At 48.3% G+C, this 20,575-nt stretch overlaps 1 protein-coding gene across 4 annotated transcripts in view; it reads right to left on the bottom strand.

Moving 5' to 3' along the window:
- Positions 1-20,575, bottom strand: part of adgrg6 (adhesion G protein-coupled receptor G6) — a 136,519-nt gene that overhangs the window by 50,310 nt on the left and 65,634 nt on the right. For all 4 annotated transcript variants that reach the window (XR_013771611.1, XM_079255006.1, XM_079255008.1 and 1 more), the window contains 19 exons: positions 16,123-16,202; positions 14,242-14,288; positions 13,930-13,968; positions 13,016-13,152; positions 12,824-12,935; positions 12,673-12,743; positions 12,528-12,592; positions 12,313-12,449; positions 12,068-12,233; positions 11,765-11,908; positions 11,328-11,444; positions 10,758-10,803; positions 10,457-10,563; positions 10,246-10,373; positions 5,618-5,889; positions 3,720-3,810; positions 3,437-3,587; positions 1,282-1,414; positions 597-698 (listed from right to left, as the gene is read on the bottom strand). Coding sequence is in view for 3 of the 4 variants with exons in the window: in XM_079255006.1 (XP_079111132.1) it covers positions 597-698; positions 1,282-1,414; positions 3,437-3,587; positions 3,720-3,810; positions 5,618-5,889; positions 10,246-10,373; positions 10,457-10,563; positions 10,758-10,803; positions 11,328-11,444; positions 11,765-11,908; positions 12,068-12,233; positions 12,313-12,449; positions 12,528-12,592; positions 12,673-12,743; positions 12,824-12,935; positions 13,016-13,152; positions 13,930-13,968; positions 14,242-14,288; positions 16,123-16,202 (2,145 nt within the window). In the remaining variant the exon portion in view is untranslated. The remainder of the gene's footprint in view (positions 1-596; positions 699-1,281; positions 1,415-3,436; positions 3,588-3,719; positions 3,811-5,617; positions 5,890-10,245; positions 10,374-10,456; positions 10,564-10,757; positions 10,804-11,327; positions 11,445-11,764; positions 11,909-12,067; positions 12,234-12,312; positions 12,450-12,527; positions 12,593-12,672; positions 12,744-12,823; positions 12,936-13,015; positions 13,153-13,929; positions 13,969-14,241; positions 14,289-16,122; positions 16,203-20,575) is intronic.

The following is a 20,575-nucleotide window of genomic DNA, read 5'->3' as shown; positions in this document are numbered from 1 at the left end:
AAACCTGTTTAAAGGAAGCATTCAGCTGCGCCGCTACTCTGGATCCTGATTGGCTGGTTGGTTTAGGAATAGACTAGCTACACTGGCTGCTGATCAAATGTTTTTTTGAAAAAACCCTTAAATGAGATTTCCATGAAAACAAATAAAACCAAGTAAATGTCACGTCTACTGTCCGAATTCCTGCTGCTCAAACACACGTTTCGTCTTTTACTTTCATTCGTGCATGAGCGTGAAATGTCTTTCCTCTCACCATCATCCTGGTATCAGAGAGAGATTCCACATTTCTGAGGCATTCAGACAAACCCAACGCGGATCGTTTGGGATGGAAGCTGCAGAAAGGAAGCCGCCTGATGTGGAGCATGACAACGTCGTCAGACGGAGGGAAGCTCCAGGACGTCTTGCTCCTTCTCAGACAAGCAGCTTTTATCTTCTTTTATTAGCCGCTAAGCTCAGGTAAGTTCGGTTTTAGATTTTAATAAAGTGAGTTTTTTTCCAGCCGCCGTGGGAATCTGGTGGGAGCCCAGCAGACGGATCTGAGAGGAGGAGGAGGAGGAGGAGGAGGAGGAGGAGGGCCGCGGAGACGCACTGAGACGTACCCGAGTTGTCCGACAGCCTGTAGGGGCCGCAGCACAGATATCTCCTCCACTGCTTCTGCACGTTCTCCTTCAGAGCGCAGTGGAAGATGAAGATGAAGAGACCTGGGGAGAGAAGCAACTGATGAAGGTTAATTAACCCTTAAAACTCAGAGTTAACCCTTTTCATTCCATTAAACACCCAACATGTGACCCTCCAGCTGGTCTACGGAGCTTTTCCAGCGTTTCTATCCGTCCAGGAGGTCTACAATCCAGACACAACATGTAGAGTTTATTCAGAGGTGTGCAACTCCGAGGGCCACAGTCCTGCAGATGCTTCCCTGCTGCAACGCACCTGACTCAGCTCTACAGCCAGCAGACTTGTCAAGCTGGTGTGTGTTGCAGCAGGGAAACTCACAACACTCACAACCCTGCGGCCCTTGAGAACCGGAGCTGCAAATATCTAAACAGCCAATCGCAAGGCAGCATTTAATCACGACGAGACGACTTGATGAAGTTCCAGTGTGCAGAAATATCAGAGTTTGAACTTTTAATTATTTTCAATATATTTGAGGATGTTTTGAAAGAAAGCAGCTTTTTTTAGCAAGTTTTTACTAAATCTGACTGAAAAACGAGGAATTCCAGGCGGCAGCAAACATCCTGGAGACGTAGAATCTCCTGTATTTAGGGAACGATTAAGTTACTGCACCTTGTAGAGAGTTGAAGACGGTAAACATGTAGGTGAAGGCCAGGTAGACGGGACCCCAGGCGAACAGAGCGAAGCCCCACGTCATGCCGAGCAGGAAGGTGAGGCTGACCACGCTCCGCAGGTTTCGCAGCACCTGCAGCAAAACAGGACACACTTTCACATCTCATCACCAAACAAGAAATGAAAATATCATAATCTGCTTGTACCCGGCAGAGCTTCATGCAACTCAGAGTCGGACTGACGTTACACCAGACCGATGGCGGACTGGCAAAGACCAGTCTGACAGTCGAAAACACCAAACAGCTGATTATATTCACACGTTTTCTCCTAATCTGGATCAGTTTTAATGCAGAATGTTTTTGAAAAATCACCTCCAGTCCTATACGAACAATTTTCAGATTCCTTCCTGAGTTTCAGAGCGTAAACGGTAAAATGATGCCGTTATTCCCCGAATATCGTCCTCTGCGGGAAGAGGGACACACCACCCAACTTTCCTAGTTGGATTCCTAACAATTTGTTTTCTGAAACGTGAGAAGATTAAAGACGCTTTGAGGGTCCTGGAAGGCCTTCCTGGAGTATTTCAATCGCTCAGCGATGCCGCTGAATTAGGAAGACAGCTTTAGTTTATTTCTGAAGTTTAGCTTCAGAAATAAACTTATTTTGGAAATTCTTCGAGATCTCGGGTTTGTTATCTCCAATGATAATAATATTCAGATGGTGGACAAATGGTGATGGGTGGGGTGGGGGGAGCGGGGGGGTCAGGGAGATGGAGCAGAGGGTCGGGATTGGCTCGGTGTTTATATGTTCTAAGCTGTTTTATTTCTATTGATGAGTGTATGTATTTCCAGACTGGAGGCACCCGAGTCGGCAGGCCGAGTCGGCAGGCCGAGTCGCCAGGCCGAGTCTCCAGGCCGAGTCGGCAGGCCGAGTCGCCAGGCCGAGTCGGCAGCCCGAGTCGGCAGGCCGAGTCTCCAGGCCGAGTGTCCAGGCCGAGTCGGCAGGCCGAGTCGGCAGGCCGAGTCTCCAGGCCGAGTGTCCAGGCCGAGTCGGCAGGCCGAGTCGGCAGGCCGAGTCGCCAGGCCGAGTCGGCAGGCCGAGTGTCCAGGCCGAGTCGCCAGGCCGAGTCGCCAGGCCGAGTCGCCAGGCCGAGTGTCCAGGCCGAGTCGGCAGGCCGAGTCGCCAGGCCGAGTCGCCAGGCCGAGTCGCCAGGCCGAGTGTCCAGGCCGAGTGTCCAGGCCGAGTCGCCAGGCCGAGTCGCCAGGGCGAGTCTCCAGGCCGAGTCGCCAGGCCGAGTCGCCAGGCCGAGTGTCCAGGCCGAGTGTCCAGGCCGAGTCGCCAGGCCGAGTCGCCAGGGCAAGTCTCCAGGCCGAGTCGCCAGGCCGAGTCGCCAGGCCGAGTCGCCAGGGCGAGTGTCCAGGCCGAGTCGCCAGGCCGAGTCGCCAGGCCGAGTCGCCAGGCCGAGTGTCCAGGCCGAGTGTCCAGGCCGAGTCGCCAGGCCGAGTCGCCAGGCCGAGTCGCCAGGCCGAGTCGCCAGGCCGAGTCGCCAGGCCGAGTGTCCAGGCCGAGTGTCCAGGCCGAGTCGCCAGGCCGAGTCGCCAGGCCGAGTCGCCAGGCCGAGTCGCCAGGGCGAGTCTCCAGGCCGAGTCGCCAGGCCGAGTCGCCAGGCCGAGTGTCCAGGCCGAGTCGCCAGGCCGAGTCGCCAGGCCGAGTCGCCAGGGCAAGTCTCCAGGCCGAGTCGCCAGGCCGAGTCGCCAGGGCGAGTCGCCAGGCCGAGTCGCCAGGGCGAGTCGCCAGGCCGAGTCGCCAGGCCGAGTGTCCAGGCCGAGTCGCCAGGCCGAGTCGCCAGGGCGAGTCGCCAGGCCGAGTCGCCAGGGCAAGTCGCCAGGCCGAGTCGCCAGGCCGAGTCGCCAGGCCGAGTCGCCAGGGCGAGTCGCCAGGCCGAGTCGCCAGGCCGAGTCGCCAGGGCGAGTCGCCAGGCCGAGTCGCCAGGCCGAGTCGCCAGGCCGAGTCGCCAGGCCGAGTGTCCAGGCCGAGTCGCCAGGTCGAGTGTCCAGGCCGAGTCTCCAGGCCGAGTCGCCAGGCCGAGTCGCCAGGCAGAGTCGGCAGGCCGAGTCTCCAGGCCGAGTCGGCAGGCCGTGGGACGATGGGGACAAACCTCCTCTCGCAGCGTGCGGTTGCTGCGTTTGCCGTTGCGGCCGCAGATCTGCATCATCACCACCACGAACATGGCGACGTTGAGCAGAAACACCAGGCAGAAGTAACCCACGCAGGTGGTGTAGAAGACGCTCTTTTCTCTGATCCAACACCTGATGAGGAACACACACACACACACACACACACACACAATCTATGTGGTGACATAAAGACTTCTTGCTCCCGACCCACCAGACCGGATTATCCGACGACGGGAGCGATGTCGAGCTTCTGTGGTTACTTACATCTTGGCCGACTCGTCTTTGTCGTCCTCCAGGACGCCGTAATAATTTTTGTTGACTGTGACGACGATCCCGACAAGCACCGCGGGGAGACCTGAAACAAAGTACACCCCCAAGGTAAATGGCTCGGCTGCTGGTTCCTCCCAACCTCACTGATTCCTTCATCACCATGCAGGATTTAACCGTCCCGTAACCCTGGAGACACCATGGAGGACCTGCTGTGTCCTCTCTGCTTAGTCTTGGTAATTCTTCTTTTAATCATTTAAATCCAAAAAGGAAGACGCCCGGATCAACGTTCCAGCATCAACAATCAAAGAAAGTCCAGATTCATCCTAAAAGACCAAACCTGAATTTGGATTTTATTCTTTTTTTGACAGTTTAATGTTTCTACACGACCCTCGCCCCTATAAAGCCTCCGACCCGACAGCTAAATCAGCTGTTTAATTCTCTGACAAAGGGGCAACAAATATTCACATAAATATTAAAATAATCTTCTAACCACCGGCTGTATGTCTGATATCACTTCTGTAGAAAGTTCTGAGCCACCAGGAGGTGTGTTGGATCATCGGGAACTGAAATCCCCACAGAACCACGAAACAGTGGAAAGAAATATTGATACATCGAAATATTGCAATATTCTGTGAGATAATATTATGTTGACATTCCAAAGCATTGTATCTTTTTTTTTTTTTTATCAAACAACGGATCTTTACTGATGAGGCAGATTTTCATTTCTTTATTGATCTTGTCCAAAAAGATCAGCGTTTTTATTTATTCTGCAGTGAAATGTCTGTTTTTATTCATGATGTCTAGCAGCAGTTTACAGTGTTTAAAGAAATATGTTGTCTCGCTTGTTCTATCCTGACATATCGCAGTATATCGTATTGTGACACATATCGTATCGCCAGATTACTGCCAATAAACACCTCTAAATACACTCCAGTTACTTCATCTCCACATGGCCAACTATCCACGGTTAAGGTCCATTTATGCTCAATGCAGATTCTATTCTATTCTATTCTATTCTATATTAGAAGTGACCAATTAACCCAACATGCATGTTTTGTGGGGAAGCTGGAGTGCCTGGAAAGAACAGGCAAACTGTTTAATAGAATAGAAATAAACTCTCCCCAGCTGGGATTCGAACCACTGACCTTGAAATGAGGCCTAACCACTACGCGATTGTGCAGCCTAGATGACAGATACGCATACGGACGGACAGTTTGGCACATGTTCTGCATCGGTTTTGTGTTTTATTTGGTCTGTTTTCGAGGGGCTTAGCTTTCCGTCACTTGACACAGAAAATGGAGCGATACCATCAGAAACCATGGGGGGGCAGTGCTGAGCTGTATAACAAACACACAACCAGCGAAAGGAACGAACCAGAGAAGAAGAGGAGGAACAGGAAGAGGACAATGCAGAAACCACCAAATAAAAGCACCTGAAAAAGAAGAAGTTGACAACAGCTAAAAGAAAACACTGTTGTAAACTTTCATAACTGCAACTGAACTCGGCACCGCCCTCTAGTGGATGAATGGACTTTACATCCATGGCAACATGAAAGACGCATGCAAGTGTTGGGACGGAGACGTATGAAATGGACCGATCAATTTATGTACGTGAGGAAGCATAAATGGGTCTTTATTGTGCTGCTGATGCTGCAGGTGGAGCAATAAATCCTCAGCTGGAATGCAGATTTCCTCCACCAGAGGGCCACTTGAAATAAAGGCCATGCGTATAGGAGCCCTAACCGTAACCCAGAACCATCAAGACAGAAAACAAAAGACTGGAGCAACAGTAAAGCAGAGTATGACACTAATATGTAAAAGAAAGAAAACCTTGAGCCCTGGACGATGCAACGGAAGAAGATAAAGCTTCACGCCGCGGCGGGCGCCACTCACCCCATCCCACGATGCAGAACTTCAGGATGTATCTGCGGATGTAGGTGTTGAAGACTTTGACCAGAGCGATGTACATGTGGACGGACTCCAGCCCCATCCAGGTGAAGGAGGTGAGCAGGAAGTAGTGCAGGAGGACGGCGGCGGACAGGCACAGCCCCTCGCTGCTGACCACGCTGGCCAGCCAGCCGTCCAGCAGAAACACCATGTTGAGGAACAACAAGGACGTGCTGAGGTTCATCAGGATCTTAGACGGGTAGTCTCGCCGCAGCTTCCTGAGGGAAGACGGACAGCTGAGGTTGGATTTGTGTTGACAGCCGTGTGTCCACCGCCCCCCCCCCCCCCCCCCCCCCCACCCGACACCCCCCACCCAACACCTGGCTCGTACCTGGTCCAGGTTTTCTATTCAGACCTGGTAGATGGTGGCCGTTGACCTTTTCATGACGTTATGAAGCAAAGACGATGAAATCTTCCTTCCTCTTCATCCTCACTGCCCTGATGCTGTTTTACACCCAGTCAACTCATCTCTGGTGGATTTTCTGTCTGTTCTCAGTTATTACTGAAGTTTTTTACAAAACAAACTGATTTTTATTTAAAACATTCCTCAATAATCTCTGCTTCTTCTGTTTTCTGGTTTTAATCAGTTTAAATGAACGTTTGACAGAATAACTCCAGAATATCAATCATTTCCTGATCATTAGATTTTCCACATGGATCCCGTGTTGTGAACAAACACATCCAGCAGAACCAGAATTCTTGGCCCGGTGGTGTAAGATCCGGACCACCACCTGCAGATGAGAGGCGGTAGTCTGGTCAGAGCAGCGACTACATAGATGATCCAAAGACCACCGTGGAAAGAGTGGTCCATCCCACTGGGAGGCGACTAAACCACTGGTCCCTGCCTCGGACCACGGCAGTGTACTGATTGGTCCGTGCCACTAGCGGGCGGCTACATCAGCCGCCCTGCTGTGGTCCCTGGACACTTCACCGCAGAGCTGAAAACTTACCTTCTAACTCAGTTTTATATCTCTGTTCTTTCATCTATTACAAAAAAATTTATAATCATTTCCTTATTTTAGACTTATTTTAGATGGTTTGATCATTATTTTACAGCTGTGCATGTGACATTGTGCTTTCCATCTGGAACAAACTGGCTTTTCACTTTATCTTGGTTTACTCATCGCAGGACAGACTTACGTTGTTTTTTAAATGAATAAATTCACTTTAACGTGTTCTTTCTCCTGCTTGGGGGCAAAAAATGAACGCTTGTGGACACAGACTTTGCATATCGTACTGGAGAGGACACCTGATTTAGTTGCCCCATTGCACAAATCTGTCATGACATCACAGTCTTTGCAGTAGTTCTGGTCTTTCCACAGTCTTTGCAGTGGTTCTGGTCTTTCCAGCAGTCCCTGAATTAGTTCTGGTCTTTCCACGGTCTTTGCAGTGGTTCTGGTCTTTCCAGCAGTCCCTGAATTAGTTCTGGTCTTTCCACGGTCTTTGCAGTGGTTCTGGTCTTTCCAGCAGTCCCTGAATTAGTTCTGGTCTTTCCACGGTCTTTGCAGTGGTTCTGGTCTTTCCAGCAGTCCCTGAATTAGTTCTGGTCTTTCCACGGTCTTTGCAGTGGTTCTGGTCTTTCCAGCAGTCCCTGAATTAGTTCTGGTCTTTCCACGGTCTTTGCAGTGGTTCTGGTCTTTCCAGCAGTCCCTGAATTAGTTCTGGTCTTTCCACGGTCTTTGCAGTGGTTCTGGTCTTTCCAGCAGTCCCTGAATTAGTTCTGGTCTTTCCACGGTCTTTGCAGTGGTTCTGGTCTTTCCACTGTCTTTGCAGTGGTTCTGGTCTTTCCAGCAGTCCCTGAATTAGTTCTGGTCTTTCCACGGTCTTTGCAGTGGTTCTGGTTTTTCCACAGTCTTTGCAGTGGTTCTGGTCTTTCCAGCAGTCCCTGAATTAGTTCTGGTCTTTCCACGGTCTTTGCAGTGGTTCTGGTCTTTCCACAGTCTTTGCAGTGGTTCTGGTCTTTCCACAGTCTTTGCAGTGGTTCTGGTCTTTCCAGCAGTCCCTGAATTAGTTCTGGTCTTTCCACGGTCTTTGCAGTGGTTCTGGTCTTTCCAGCAGTCCCTGAATTAGTTCTGGTCTTTCCACGGTCTTTGCAGTGGTTCTGGTCTTTCCACTGTCTTTGCAGTGGTTCTGGTCTTTCCAGCAGTCCCTGAATTAGTTCTGGTCTTTCCACGGTCTTTGCAGTGGTTCTGGTCTTTCCACAGTCTTTGCAGTGGTTCTGGTCTTTCCACGGTCTTTGCAGTGGTTCTGGTTTTTCCACAGTCTTTGCAGTGGTTCTGGTCTTTCCAGCAGTCCCTGAATTAGTTCTGGTCTTTCCAGCGGTCCTTGCAGGGGTTCTGGTTTTTCCACAGTCTTTGCAGTGGTTCTGGTCTTTCCAGCGGTCCTTGCAGTGTTTCATGGTCTTTCCAGCGGTCTTTGCAGTGGTTCTGGTCTTTCCAGCGGTCCTTGCAGTAGTTCTGGTCTTTCCAGCGGTCCTTGCAGTGGTTTTGGTCTTTCCAAAGTTTTTGCAGTGGTTCTGGTCTTTCCAGCAGTCCTTCCAGGGGTTCTGGTCTTTCCAAAGTCTTGGCAGTGGTTTTGGTCTTTCCAGCAGTCCTTCCAGGGGTTCTGGTCTTTCCAGCAGTCTTTGCAGTGGTTCTGGTCTTTCCACAGTCTTTGCAGTTGTTCTGGTCTTTCCAGCGGTGCTTGTAGTGGTTCTGGTCTTTCCACAGTCTTTGCTGTGGTTCTGGTCTTTCCACAGTCTTTGCAGTGGTTCTGGTCTTTCCACAGTCTTTGCAGTGGTTCTGGTCTTTCCAGCAGTCCCTGAATTAGTTCTGGTCTTTCCACAGTCTTTGCTGTGGTTCTGGTCTTTCCACAGTCTTTGCAGTGGTTCTGGTCTTTCCACAGTCTTTGCAGTGGTTCTGGTCTTTCCAGCAGTCCCTGAATTAGTTCTGGTCTTTCCAGCGGTCCTTGCAGGGGTTCTGGTTTTTCCACAGTCTTTGCAGTGGTTCTGGTCTTTCCAGCGGTCCTTGCAGTGGTTCTGGTCTTTCCACCGTCTTTGCAGTGGTTCTGGTCTTTGCAGCGGTCCTTGCAGTAGTTCTGGACTTTCCACAGTCTTTGCAGTGGTTCTGGTCTTTCCAGCGGTACTTGCAGTGTTTCATGGTCTTTCCAGCGGTCTTTGCAGTGGTTCTGGTCTTTCCAGCGGTCCTTGCAGTAGTTCTGGTCTTTCCAGCGGTCCTTGCAGTGGTTTTGGTCTTTCCAAAGTTTTTGCAGTGGTTCTGGTCTTTCCAGCAGTCCTTCCAGGGGGTTCTGGTCTTTCCAAAGTCTTGGCAGTGGTTTTGGTCTTTCCAGCAGTCCTTCCAGGGGTTCTGGTCTTTCCAGCAGTCCTTCCAGGGGTTCTGGTCTTTCCAAAGTCTTGGCAGTGGTTTTGGTCTTTCCAGCAGTCCTTCCAGGGGTTCTGGTCTTTCCAGCAGTCTTTGCAGTAGTTCTGGTCTTTCCACAGTCTTTGCAGTGGTTCTGGTCTTTCCACAGTCTTTGCAGTGGTTCTGGTCTTTCCACAGTCTTTGCAGTGGTTCTGGTCTTTCCACAGTCTTTGCAGTGGTTCTGGTCTTTCCACAGTCTTTGCTGTGGTTCTGGTCTTTCCAGCGGTCCTTGGATAGGACAACCAGTGTGGTCATGGTCCAGACCAGACTACCTTTTCCACGACAACCTGCTCTTCTACGTCATCTTATGGAAATAATATTTTGACGTCTCGTTTGGTGAGTTTCTGATCAGTTTGATGACAGTGCGAGGCACAGTGGAGATCACCATTGAGTCCTTACTGGAAGACAATGGTTCCCCACCTTCCTTTCTGGTTTTTAATGCTGCTGGACAGTTTCAGGGGTTTCTGCACCTCCTGAGATGCTTGCTCTGCTTGACGCTGATGATCTGCAATGTAATCATCCAGCAGGAGTCTCCGACTTCGCAGTTAATTCCAAGTGGAGACGTCTTCATCGTCCAGGCAGTGAAAAACCAAACTGGGACCACATGATCTGGACGATAAGACTTTCAAACAGCAACAGCTCTGTGATTTCTTCATCAGCTTGCACCTCCTCTGCCCCAGAAGTGCCGAAGTTATCAGCTCTTCCGGTGGGTTGTGAAGCCTTCAGTCTGCCGTGTGCAGACCTCAGGCCGCCAGCTTCCTGTGTGTTACGGGCTGACTGGGTTCTAAGTCGCCCAGTCTCACCGCAGCCTGACGGAAGAAACTTTTACGTTGTTGTTTAACTAGGGAAGTCGGCCAATCAGACGCGCTGAAATGTTCTAGGAGGTGGTTTGTAGAACTGCTTGGACTTGGTACAGTTTGACTCAGCCATGAGGTTTCGTCCTCTAAACCCAACGGCGTCCTTGAGCACTGCCTTCCAGCAGGTTTTCCATGTATCCCTGCTCCAACACACCTGGCTCACATTAAATGGATAAAACAGCTCTTCACAATGACTGAATCATTGGAGTCTGGTGTGTTGGAGCGTGAATATATGGAAAACCGTCAGGATTTTGCTGGACACGCCTGCTCTAAATGAGAATGAGACGGTTCTGGTCATGTGACTGAATCTTGGACTCACTCGAAGGCAACGTAGGTGAGCAAGGTGGCGGCCGAGCAGACGGCGGAGATGCCGCAGCCGATGTAGGACAGGAATGTCAGGATCTTTTTGTTCACTGGGCTGATTCGGGATGACGTCTGAGACACGTCCTGCAGAGAGAAGGAGGGTCAGAACCAGGATCATGAGCGGGTCGGACCTGCTGTGGTCCTGCTGGGTGGCACACAGGCCTCACCATGAGGATGCCGAAGTGTGTGAGGTGGTTGCAGAGGCAGACGGTTCTGTTGCTGCTGGAGTCGCTGGACAGGCTGCAGCCTCTGTTGTTCCAGCCTCCGTCTCCATCTAGTGGCCACACAGAGACATTACACCAGCTGGTTAAATCATCAGGACTGAGGCGTAAACATGAGCCGGAATGTCGGGAATGTTGTTATTCCTCGTGTGCACACGTCTCCTAAAGCAGCGACACGCAGCTCTCAGAGCAAAGGTCTGACAGGACTTTATGAAGCCGAGACGCTGAGTGATGGAAACACACTTACTGTTCATGCTGAAGTCCCAGAACACACACTGTCGACTGGAGAAAGCCTGCAAGGAAAACCAACAAGCCGAAGCCTCCAGTCAGTTTCACAAGCACGGAAAATATATTTCTGCATGTTCAAAAACCTTTTTATGGTTCTGGTGCAAATATGAAAAATAAGAAAAATGTTACAAAATATGATAAATACACGCACTAAAGGTCTACTACCCTGAATTTTACAACAATAATATACCAGAAAACATGCCCCAGTCAAAAAAAAAAAAAAAAGACAAAAAAAAGACAATAATAATAAAAACAATAATAATTATCAAATAATAAGAATAAAATAAAATAATAATAATAATAATAATGAGTTATTTAGAAATAAAGTAAAAATCTCACCATTAAAAAAATTGAACAGAAATAATATAATAGGGAAAAAAATTGCAAAAATATTTTTGATTAACATAAAAAACAGAAAATCACAGTAAAGCTTACACACGCGCGCGCGCACACACACACACACACACACACACACACACACACACACACACACACACACACACACACACACACACACACACACCTGTACCTGGTCAGACAGGTGAGCGATCTCGATCCTCACTGGATCCTTCAGGTCGGTGATGGAGAAGTTCGCCACGCTGCTGGCGACCACGTAGCTGTTCAGAGACAGACTGGTCTGCTCCTTCTGGAAAACACACATCGGGGATAGCGTCCACACACACACACACACACACACACACACACACACACGCACATCGGGGATAGCGTCCACACACACACACACACCGGGGTTAGCGTCCACACACACACACACACACACACACACACACACCGGGGTTAGCGTCCACACACACACACACACACACACACACACACACACACACACACACACACACACACACACACACACACACACACACACACACACACACACACACACCGGGGTTAGCGTCCACACACACCTCGCCGTCAGAGTGAACACACACACACAGGAAAAGGTCTCACCTTGAAGAGGTTGGTGCTGCTGAAGAACAGGAAGTTGATCCTGGACAGAGAAGATCGATCTGATTGGCTCAGAGAGACGCCGGACAGCAGCGAGCCGGGGAGCGCCACCTGGGCCAGCGGGTTGTCAGTCAGCTCAAACTCGATCTGACGCATCCGGAGAAGGACGGGACGAAGTCGGAGAGGACACCGGGAGGTGGGGGAAGGGAGCAGAGATGGAACAACCATGTGAGGAACCAGACGACGTTCAACATGACAAAGAAAATGAGGGAATCCCTGTAGGGCCGGAGCTCCGGCGATGGATACCTTTGGATCGCTGGAGTTGGGAGGGATGAAGGCGCTGAAAGACGTCCCGTTGAAGGTGGAGGTGTTGAGGGCCAGGATCCCCAGCGCCAGATGTCTGGATGTGATGTTGATGGACAGACCCTCAAACTCCACCTTCTGGGCCAACTCCTCCACCGCCATCAGCGCTCTGAGGAGGACGAAGAGGAGGAGGACAGTGAGGACGTGGTCAAACCCGAAGCAGAGTACAACGACCCAACGAGGCGTACTTCCTGGAGGTGTTCACCAGCGCCGTCTCCGAGCTGACCATGACGTTGGAGATGATGTTGACTACGTTTTCCGCCACGGCGGTGTCGATCCTGGCCACGGTCACCAGCTCCTGGACCTTCGTCACCACGTGGGACACCTGCGGAGAGACGAAGCCAGAAGGTCATTCCCGCTCTTTGTCGCGGCCGGCTGGCTGATGGACAGCGGCGTCTCCCACCTCGTCATCCGACAGGCTGTTCCTGGTGAAGTTGGCGAGCTGCTCGGCGACGCCGGCGGCATTCTCTGTCCAAAGAGAAAACTTGGTCCGATCAGAGTCAGCTTCCCCGCAGCTGGAACCGTTCCAAAGTAAAAGTCGGACGTACCTGCAGTAACCGCACAGCTGGTGAGGTTTGCAGCTGACCAGTAGGAGGACAGGTTCTCTGGATCTATCATACTGGGACAAGACCAGACGGGTTTTACTCGACCGCACACACAAACACACCAACAGCCCAAACTGCAGCGGTCCGGTGTTACCAGATCCTGGAAGCACTCTGGTCCTTGTTGGGGAAGCAGGGCAGGTACTGGGTGAGCCCGGGTCTGGTCTGAGGCCAGCGGTAGTGAAGCAAACTGTCCTCTAGACAATTTTCTGCCAGAAAAAAAAATCAGAATCATTTCCTGCAGTTAAAGTTTCCCGTTCTGGATCGGCACCGAACTGAGCTCCTTTACCGATTAACTGGACTTCTATGGAGGCGGGCAGGACCTGCAGACCGGCGCCGGTGAGACCAGCTCTGTTGGACAGCTGTAGGGACACATTGGTTTTGTCCAGACTCTCGGCGATCACCAGAAGCACCTGGCAGGTGTACCTGTGGGTTTTACATGGAGCATTAAAGCCTTCCAGCACACCTTGTGAGGTGAGCCTCTGATGGAAGAACCTGGGTCCAATTCCCACGCCGATAACCACTCCGGAGTCCTGCTTAGCAGGGTCCCGAATGTCTGAGTAAATAAACCCCGGCTATCCTGGAGGTGACAACCTTCCAGCGGTCCAGTCTACCGGGTCCAGGACCACAACAAGAATCCAGACTTTGTTGCTGGTTTGAGTCAATCTTCTTCCTAAAGCTGCTACTTCGCTTTTGTCTTAATTTAAGTCGTGACATCCCGTTTTTAACTTGTTCAATGCTTTAGATCCCAGTTTGGATCGGACTGGAGTCCCTGATGGGGTGGTTCTGTAGACTGGTGTGTCATCAACGTAACTATGGTAACGTCTTGTGCTGTATTTCCTCATGTAGATCAGTGATGGGCAACTCCGGCCTGCGAAGGCCTGCAAGCGCTAGGAGTTTCCCTGCTGCAACGCAGCTAACTGAAATCAATGGCTGATTAACAGACTAGTGCAAAGTTTACTGTCAACTGGAGCCGAAGCAGAGTACAACGACCCAACGAGGCGTACTTCCTGGAGGTGTTCAACCAGCAGACCCACATCTGCTGGTTGAGGCAGATGTGGGTCAGGTGTGCTGCAGAAGGGAAACTCCCAACAGTTGCAGGACTGAGGCCCATGAGTTGCCCCAACCCCCCAGCAGTGGTACCAACATAGAGCCTTGGGGAACTCCACAGGTTTCTGATGAAGCAGAATCTGGACTGGTTACCTGATGGAGTTCTGTTGGGTCGGTCCATCAGGATGAACGCTGGAAGAAATGGCAGAAAATAATCACTGCAAACCACTTCAGGCGCATCCGGAGAGGAAACACAACATTCACATGTTCTGGATGGATTTATTTAACACGAAGACCAATCGGATAAGCTGAACTGTCAGAGCTTTTCTGATGAAATTAAAGACTGGGAAACACGTAAAACCATTAATTGCTGAGCCGGACTCATGTTTATGCAGATCGACTGAAAAGAGCGTTTCAAACTTTTCATTTGGGGTGGATCTCATTTGATGGGGATGATAGGATTACCTGATGCTCCTCACTGCATAGGTCCAGTTCCCAAACGTTTGATTCAGCTGCAGGAAGTAAACAAACCAAACAGAAAGTTAGTCGTTGAGTCCGCCAAACGCTGAGCTGAGGGTCAGATGAGACTCAGAGCCTCTGCAGGGAAACACCAGTCTGGCTGCTGGATGGAAGCTTTATTTAACTCCTTTATTTTCCTCAGTTCTTCAGGTCTGAGTGGAAAAGCAGAAGAATGTCGCAAATACTGACTTCTAGTGGTCAATCTGGAGAAAGCAACCATCTAACAGCCAAACAAGTGTTTCTAGCTTCATGGATTCTGAATTCTTCGTCCTCTTCGTTCTTTCATGGCACGCACTCGTCTGTTCTTCTGGTTTTCAGATCAACGATTCGCGATGTGAACTTTCCATTTCAAGCACTGCATTTTAAAACCATTCATGTGGGGATGCTGAAGATGCGAGGAAGGAAGAAATTAATCCCAATTTAACGGATGTGAACCAGGAATATCCAAAGTCAGACGTCGAGGGTCGCAGGTTTTCCATGTGTCCCTGATCCAACACACCCAGCTTATGGATCCAACCAATCATGTTCTGTGCAATAACTGACTCATTTGAGTCAGGTGTGTTGGAGCAGGAAGACGTGGACCTCGAGGGCCGGAGCTGGACACTGGACATAACTGATGTAAACCATCCACGGAGAAGCAGCTGATCCCAGCAGCCGGTGGGCGAGCGGGAGGGTCCAGATTGCACAGGCTGCTGGTTGATCACAGGACCACCAACTGGTCACACTTCTGCTCTCTTAGAGACTCCAGTTGACCAGCATCACGTCTTTATGGGAGGAAGGAAGGCAGGCAACCCGGAGGGAACCCCGCAGACACAGCGAGATAGAAAGACCCGGTTTAAACCCGACTTAGCTACGATGCTAACCACTGTGTAGGCCATTGCACAGAGTGGTCCAAGGTCGGTCCTTGATGACCACAGAGGCAGCATGTGGATCAGGTTGATGAGTCAGCATGTTTGGGCAGAACTTGAAAGGGAATTGTTGAGGAGAGACGACTTGAAACGGCCGTTCTGGATCAGGGATGCATCTAAAACCTGGACAGGTAAACGAGTTAAATCAGCAGCGCGGCACTTTCCTGCAGCTGCTTCGAGAATCCGTAACCAGAAGCCTGACTTTGTTTTTGTCTCGACTGCTGCTTCCTTCCTCTCATCGTCTGTGTTTCCATGACATTTTTACGCAACGTGACAGCGATATTTCTAAGTTTTGACAAACAATGCAATTTGCTGGTGTTTCCGTTAAACAGTCGTGAATAAGCCTCAGTTCTTGTAAAATCCCGTCTAGCTGATGAGATTTTATGAGAAGTGCAGCTTATGCCAGCTAGCCACGTAGCGTTATTTTGGGGTTTTCTACTTGTTGCGGACAATTTGTTACAAAGCTTTTCTCCCACATTTTCTTTTCAAAAACTCTGAAATTCCCTGTTTGTTCCACATCGCGCCGTTTTTACAGGAAATTAACTGGTCACATGACCCCCCCACGTCACATCCAGGGACACGTAAATGCTAAGAAAAAAAAAAGTTTCCATAGATTTCTATATCGAAACATCATGAGAGCATAAAACCTTGCAATATTTATGTTTCGCACAGTTTTAGGTGGACTGGAAATGCAGAAGGGAATCCTAAATAAACTTGCTCTCATCTGAAGGAAATCTGCAGAACTGAACATCCTGAGGCATCTTTCAGCGTTCCGACCTCCTTACGCCATTCGTGCACCCGGGTGTTCCTGTTAGTGCCAACTCCCCGGCATCGACAGAGATGGTGAACACCTGATCTCCTTCAGGGTCAGCTGACACGAGGAGACATGGTTAGGAATGAAAGCGCAGCGCCGTCTTACCCACTGAGCCACTGCTTGCTCCACGGCCTGCCGACCCAGCTCCGACTCCACCACGAAGGAGGCGCGGTAGAACAAACCTTCTGCAGATGAAGACATAAGAACCTTTCAGCCTCATCAGAAACAAGCAGTTCCATTTTAACTTCCAGTGTTTATTTTCTCTGCCTGTTCCACATAGCAGGAGACCAATCAAATCATCACACCTCATTAAATCATGAAGAAAAACTGTAATTTTCCACAGTAAGTGATGAGGAGGGGTGTGTTGCCGGCCAGATAGCAGCAGCACACGGCAGGTTTCTCTGCCCTAGGAATCAAAAAGCTGCTGCACTTTATGAGCTGTCTTTAAATTTTGACATTTCAGAGAGAATTTTGAGCTTTCGGCACAGCCGTCTCATCCCAACCACAACCTGAACATACAAACTGTGTTCAGCTTGTGGTCGAACCCAAGAAGGGAAACAACCTTAACGTCCTCTAACGTGGATTTCTGCCGAAATCTGGGCAACTGGCTGCAGAGCGTCCACCAATAATTCCCAAAGAGTTATTAACCTGAAGCCGAATCTGCTAAGTCTGTTAATTCATCCGTTTGTCAGATTTTCAATCAGGAAGAAGAAGAAGTAGAGGAATATGAGGAGGAAGAAGATGAAGAAGTAGAGGAATATGAGGAGGAAGAAGATGACGTTGAGGAATATGAGGAGGAAGAAGATGAAGAAGTAGAGGAATATGAGGAGGAAGAAGATGAAGTAGAGGAATATGAGGAGGAAGAAGATGAAGTAGAGGAATATGAGGAGGAAGAAGATGAAGTAGAGGAATATGAGGAGGAAGAAGATGAAGTAGAGGAATATGAGGAGGAAGATGATGAAGTAGAGGAATATGAGGAGGAAGAAGATGACGCTGAGGAATATGAGGAAGAAGAAGATGAAGAAGTAGAGGAATATGAGGAGGAAGAAGATGAAGTAGAGGAATATGAAGAGGAAGAAGAAGAAGTAGAGGAATATGAGGAGGAAGAAGAAGAAGTAGAGGAATATGAGGAGGAAGAAGATGACGTTGAGGAATATGAAGAGGAAGAAGATGACGTTGAGGAATATGAGGAGGAAGAAGATGAAGTAGAGGAATATGAGGAGGAAGAAGATGACGTTGAGGAATATGAGGAGGAAGAAGATGAAGAAGTAGAGGAATATGAGGAGGAAGAAGATGAAGAAGTAGAGGAATATGAGGAGGAAGAAGATGACGTTGAGGAATATGAGGAGGAAGATGATGAAGTAGAGGAATATGAGGAGGAAGAAGATGACGTTGAGGAATATGAAGAGGAAGATGATGAAGTAGAGGAATATGAGGAGGAAGAAGATGAAGTAGAGGAATATGAGGAGGAAGAAGATGAAGTAGAGGAATATGAAGAGGAAGAAGAAGAAGTAGAGGAATATGAGGAGGAAGAAGAAGAAGTAGAGGAATATGAGGAGGAAGAAGATGACGTTGAGGAATATGAAGAGGAAGAAGATGACGTTGAGGAATATGAGGAGGAAGAAGATGAAGTAGAGGAATATGAGGAGGAAGAAGATGAAGTAGAGGAATATGAGGAGGAAGAAGATGACGTTGAGGAATATGAGGAGGAAGAAGATGAAGAAGAGGAATATGAGGAGGAAGAAGAAGAAGTAGAGGAATATGAAGAGGAAGAAGATGAAGTAGAGGAATATGAGGAGGAAGAAGATGAAGAAGTAGAGGAATATGAGGAGGAAGAAGATGACGTAGAGGAATATGAAGAGGAAGAAGATGACGTTGAGGAATATGAGGAGGAAGATGATGAAGTAGAGGAATATGAGGAGGAAGAAGAAGAAGTAGAGGAATATGAGGAAGAAGAAGATGAAGAAGTAGAGGAATATGAGGAGGAAGAAGATGACGTTGAGGAATATGAGGAGGAAGAAGAAGAAGTAGAGGAATATGAGGAGGAAGAAGATGACGTTGAGGAATATGAAGAGGAAGAAGATGACGTTGAGGAATATGAGGAGGAAGATGATGAAGTAGAGGAATATGAGGAGGAAGAAGATGAAGTAGAGGAATATGAGGAGGAAGAAGATGACGTTGAGGAATATGAGGAGGAAGAAGATGAAGTAGAGGAATATGAGGAGGAAGAAGATGAAGTAGAGGAATATGAGGAGGAAGAAGATGACGTTGAGGAATATGAGGAGGAAGAAGATGACGTTGAGGAATATGAGGAGGAAGATGATGAAGTAGAGGAATATGAGGAGGAAGAAGATGACGCTGAGGAATATGAGGAAGAAGAAGATGAAGAAGTAGAGGAATATGAGGAGGAAGAAGATGAAGTAGAAGAATATGAGGAGGAAGAAGATGACGTTGAGGAATATGAGGAGGAAGAAGATGAAGAAGTAGAGGAATATGAGGAGGAAGAAGATGAAGTAGAGGAATATGAGGAGGAAGAAGATGAAGTAGAGGAATATGAGGAGGAAGAAGATGAAGTAGAGGAATATGAGGAGGAAGAAGATGAAGTAGAGGAATATGAGGAGGAAGATGATGAAGTAGAGGAATATGAGGAGGAAGAAGATGACGCTGAGGAATATGAGGAAGAAGAAGATGAAGAAGTAGAGGAATATGAGGAGGAAGAAGATGAAGTAGAGGAATATGAAGAGGAAGAAGAAGAAGTAGAGGAATATGAGGAGGAAGAAGAAGAAGTAGAGGAATATGAGGAGGAAGAAGATGACGTTGAGGAATATGAAGAGGAAGAAGATGACGTTGAGGAATATGAGGAGGAAGAAGATGAAGTAGAGGAATATGAGGAGGAAGAAGATGAAGTAGAGGAATATGAGGAGGAAGAAGATGACGTTGAGGAATATGAGGAGGAAGAAGATGAAGAAGAGGAATATGAGGAGGAAGAAGAAGAAGTAGAGGAATATGAAGAGGAAGAAGATGAAGTAGAGGAATATGAGGAGGAAGAAGATGAAGAAGTAGAGGAATATGAGGAGGAAGAAGATGACGTAGAGGAATATGAAGAGGAAGAAGATGACGTTGAGGAATATGAGGAGGAAGATGATGAAGTAGAGGAATATGAGGAGGAAGAAGAAGAAGTAGAGGAATATGAGGAAGAAAAAGATGAAGAAGTAGAGGAATATGAAGAGGAAGAAGATGACGTTGAGGAATATGAGGAGGAAGATGATGAAGTAGAGGAATATGAGGAGGAAGAAGAAGAAGTAGAGGAATATGAGGAAGAAGAAGATGAAGAAGTAGAGGAATATGAGGAGGAAGAAGATGACGTTGAGGAATATGAGGAGGAAGAAGAAGAAGTAGAGGAATATGAGGAGGAAGAAGATGACGTTGAGGAATATGAAGAGGAAGAAGATGACGTTGAGGAATATGAGGAGGAAGATGATGAAGTAGAGGAATATGAGGAGGAAGAAGATGAAGTAGAGGAATATGAGGAGGAAGAAGATGACGTTGAGGAATATGAGGAGGAAGAAGATGAAGTAGAGGAATATGAGGAGGAAGAAGATGAAGTAGAGGAATATGAGGAGGAAGAAGATGACGTTGAGGAATATGAGGAGGAAGAAGATGACGTTGAGGAATATGAGGAGGAAGATGATGAAGTAGAGGAATATGAGGAGGAAGAAGATGACGCTGAGGAATATGAGGAAGAAGAAGATGAAGAAGTAGAGGAATATGAGGAGGAAGAAGATGAAGTAGAAGAATATGAGGAGGAAGAAGATGACGTTGAGGAATATGAGGAGGAAGAAGATGAAGAAGTAGAGGAATATGAGGAGGAAGAAGATGAAGTAGAGGAATATGAGGAGGAAGAAGATGAAGTAGAGGAATATGAGGAGGAAGAAGATGAAGTAGAGGAATATGAGGAGGAAGAAGATGAAGTAGAGGAATATGAGGAGGAAGATGATGAAGTAGAGGAATATGAGGAGGAAGAAGATGACGCTGAGGAATATGAGGAAGAAGAAGATGAAGAAGTAGAGGAATATGAGGAGGAAGAAGATGAAGTAGAGGAATATGAAGAGGAAGAAGAAGAAGTAGAGGAATATGAGGAGGAAGAAGAAGAAGTAGAGGAATATGAGGAGGAAGAAGATGACGTTGAGGAATATGAAGAGGAAGAAGATGACGTTGAGGAATATGAGGAGGAAGAAGATGAAGTAGAGGAATATGAGGAGGAAGAAGATGAAGTAGAGGAATATGAGGAGGAAGAAGATGACGTTGAGGAATATGAGGAGGAAGAAGATGAAGAAGAGGAATATGAGGAGGAAGAAGAAGAAGTAGAGGAATATGAAGAGGAAGAAGATGAAGTAGAGGAATATGAGGAGGAAGAAGATGAAGAAGTAGAGGAATATGAGGAGGAAGAAGATGACGTAGAGGAATATGAAGAGGAAGAAGATGACGTTGAGGAATATGAGGAGGAAGATGATGAAGTAGAGGAATATGAGGAGGAAGAAGAAGAAGTAGAGGAATA

The sequence above is a fragment of the Telmatherina bonti genome, assembly GCF_933228915.1.
Source record: "Telmatherina bonti genome assembly, chromosome: 16".
In the NCBI taxonomy this organism is placed as follows: domain Eukaryota; kingdom Metazoa; phylum Chordata; class Actinopteri; order Atheriniformes; family Telmatherinidae; genus Telmatherina; species Telmatherina bonti.
This window is presented reverse-complemented; position numbering and strand designations above follow the sequence as displayed.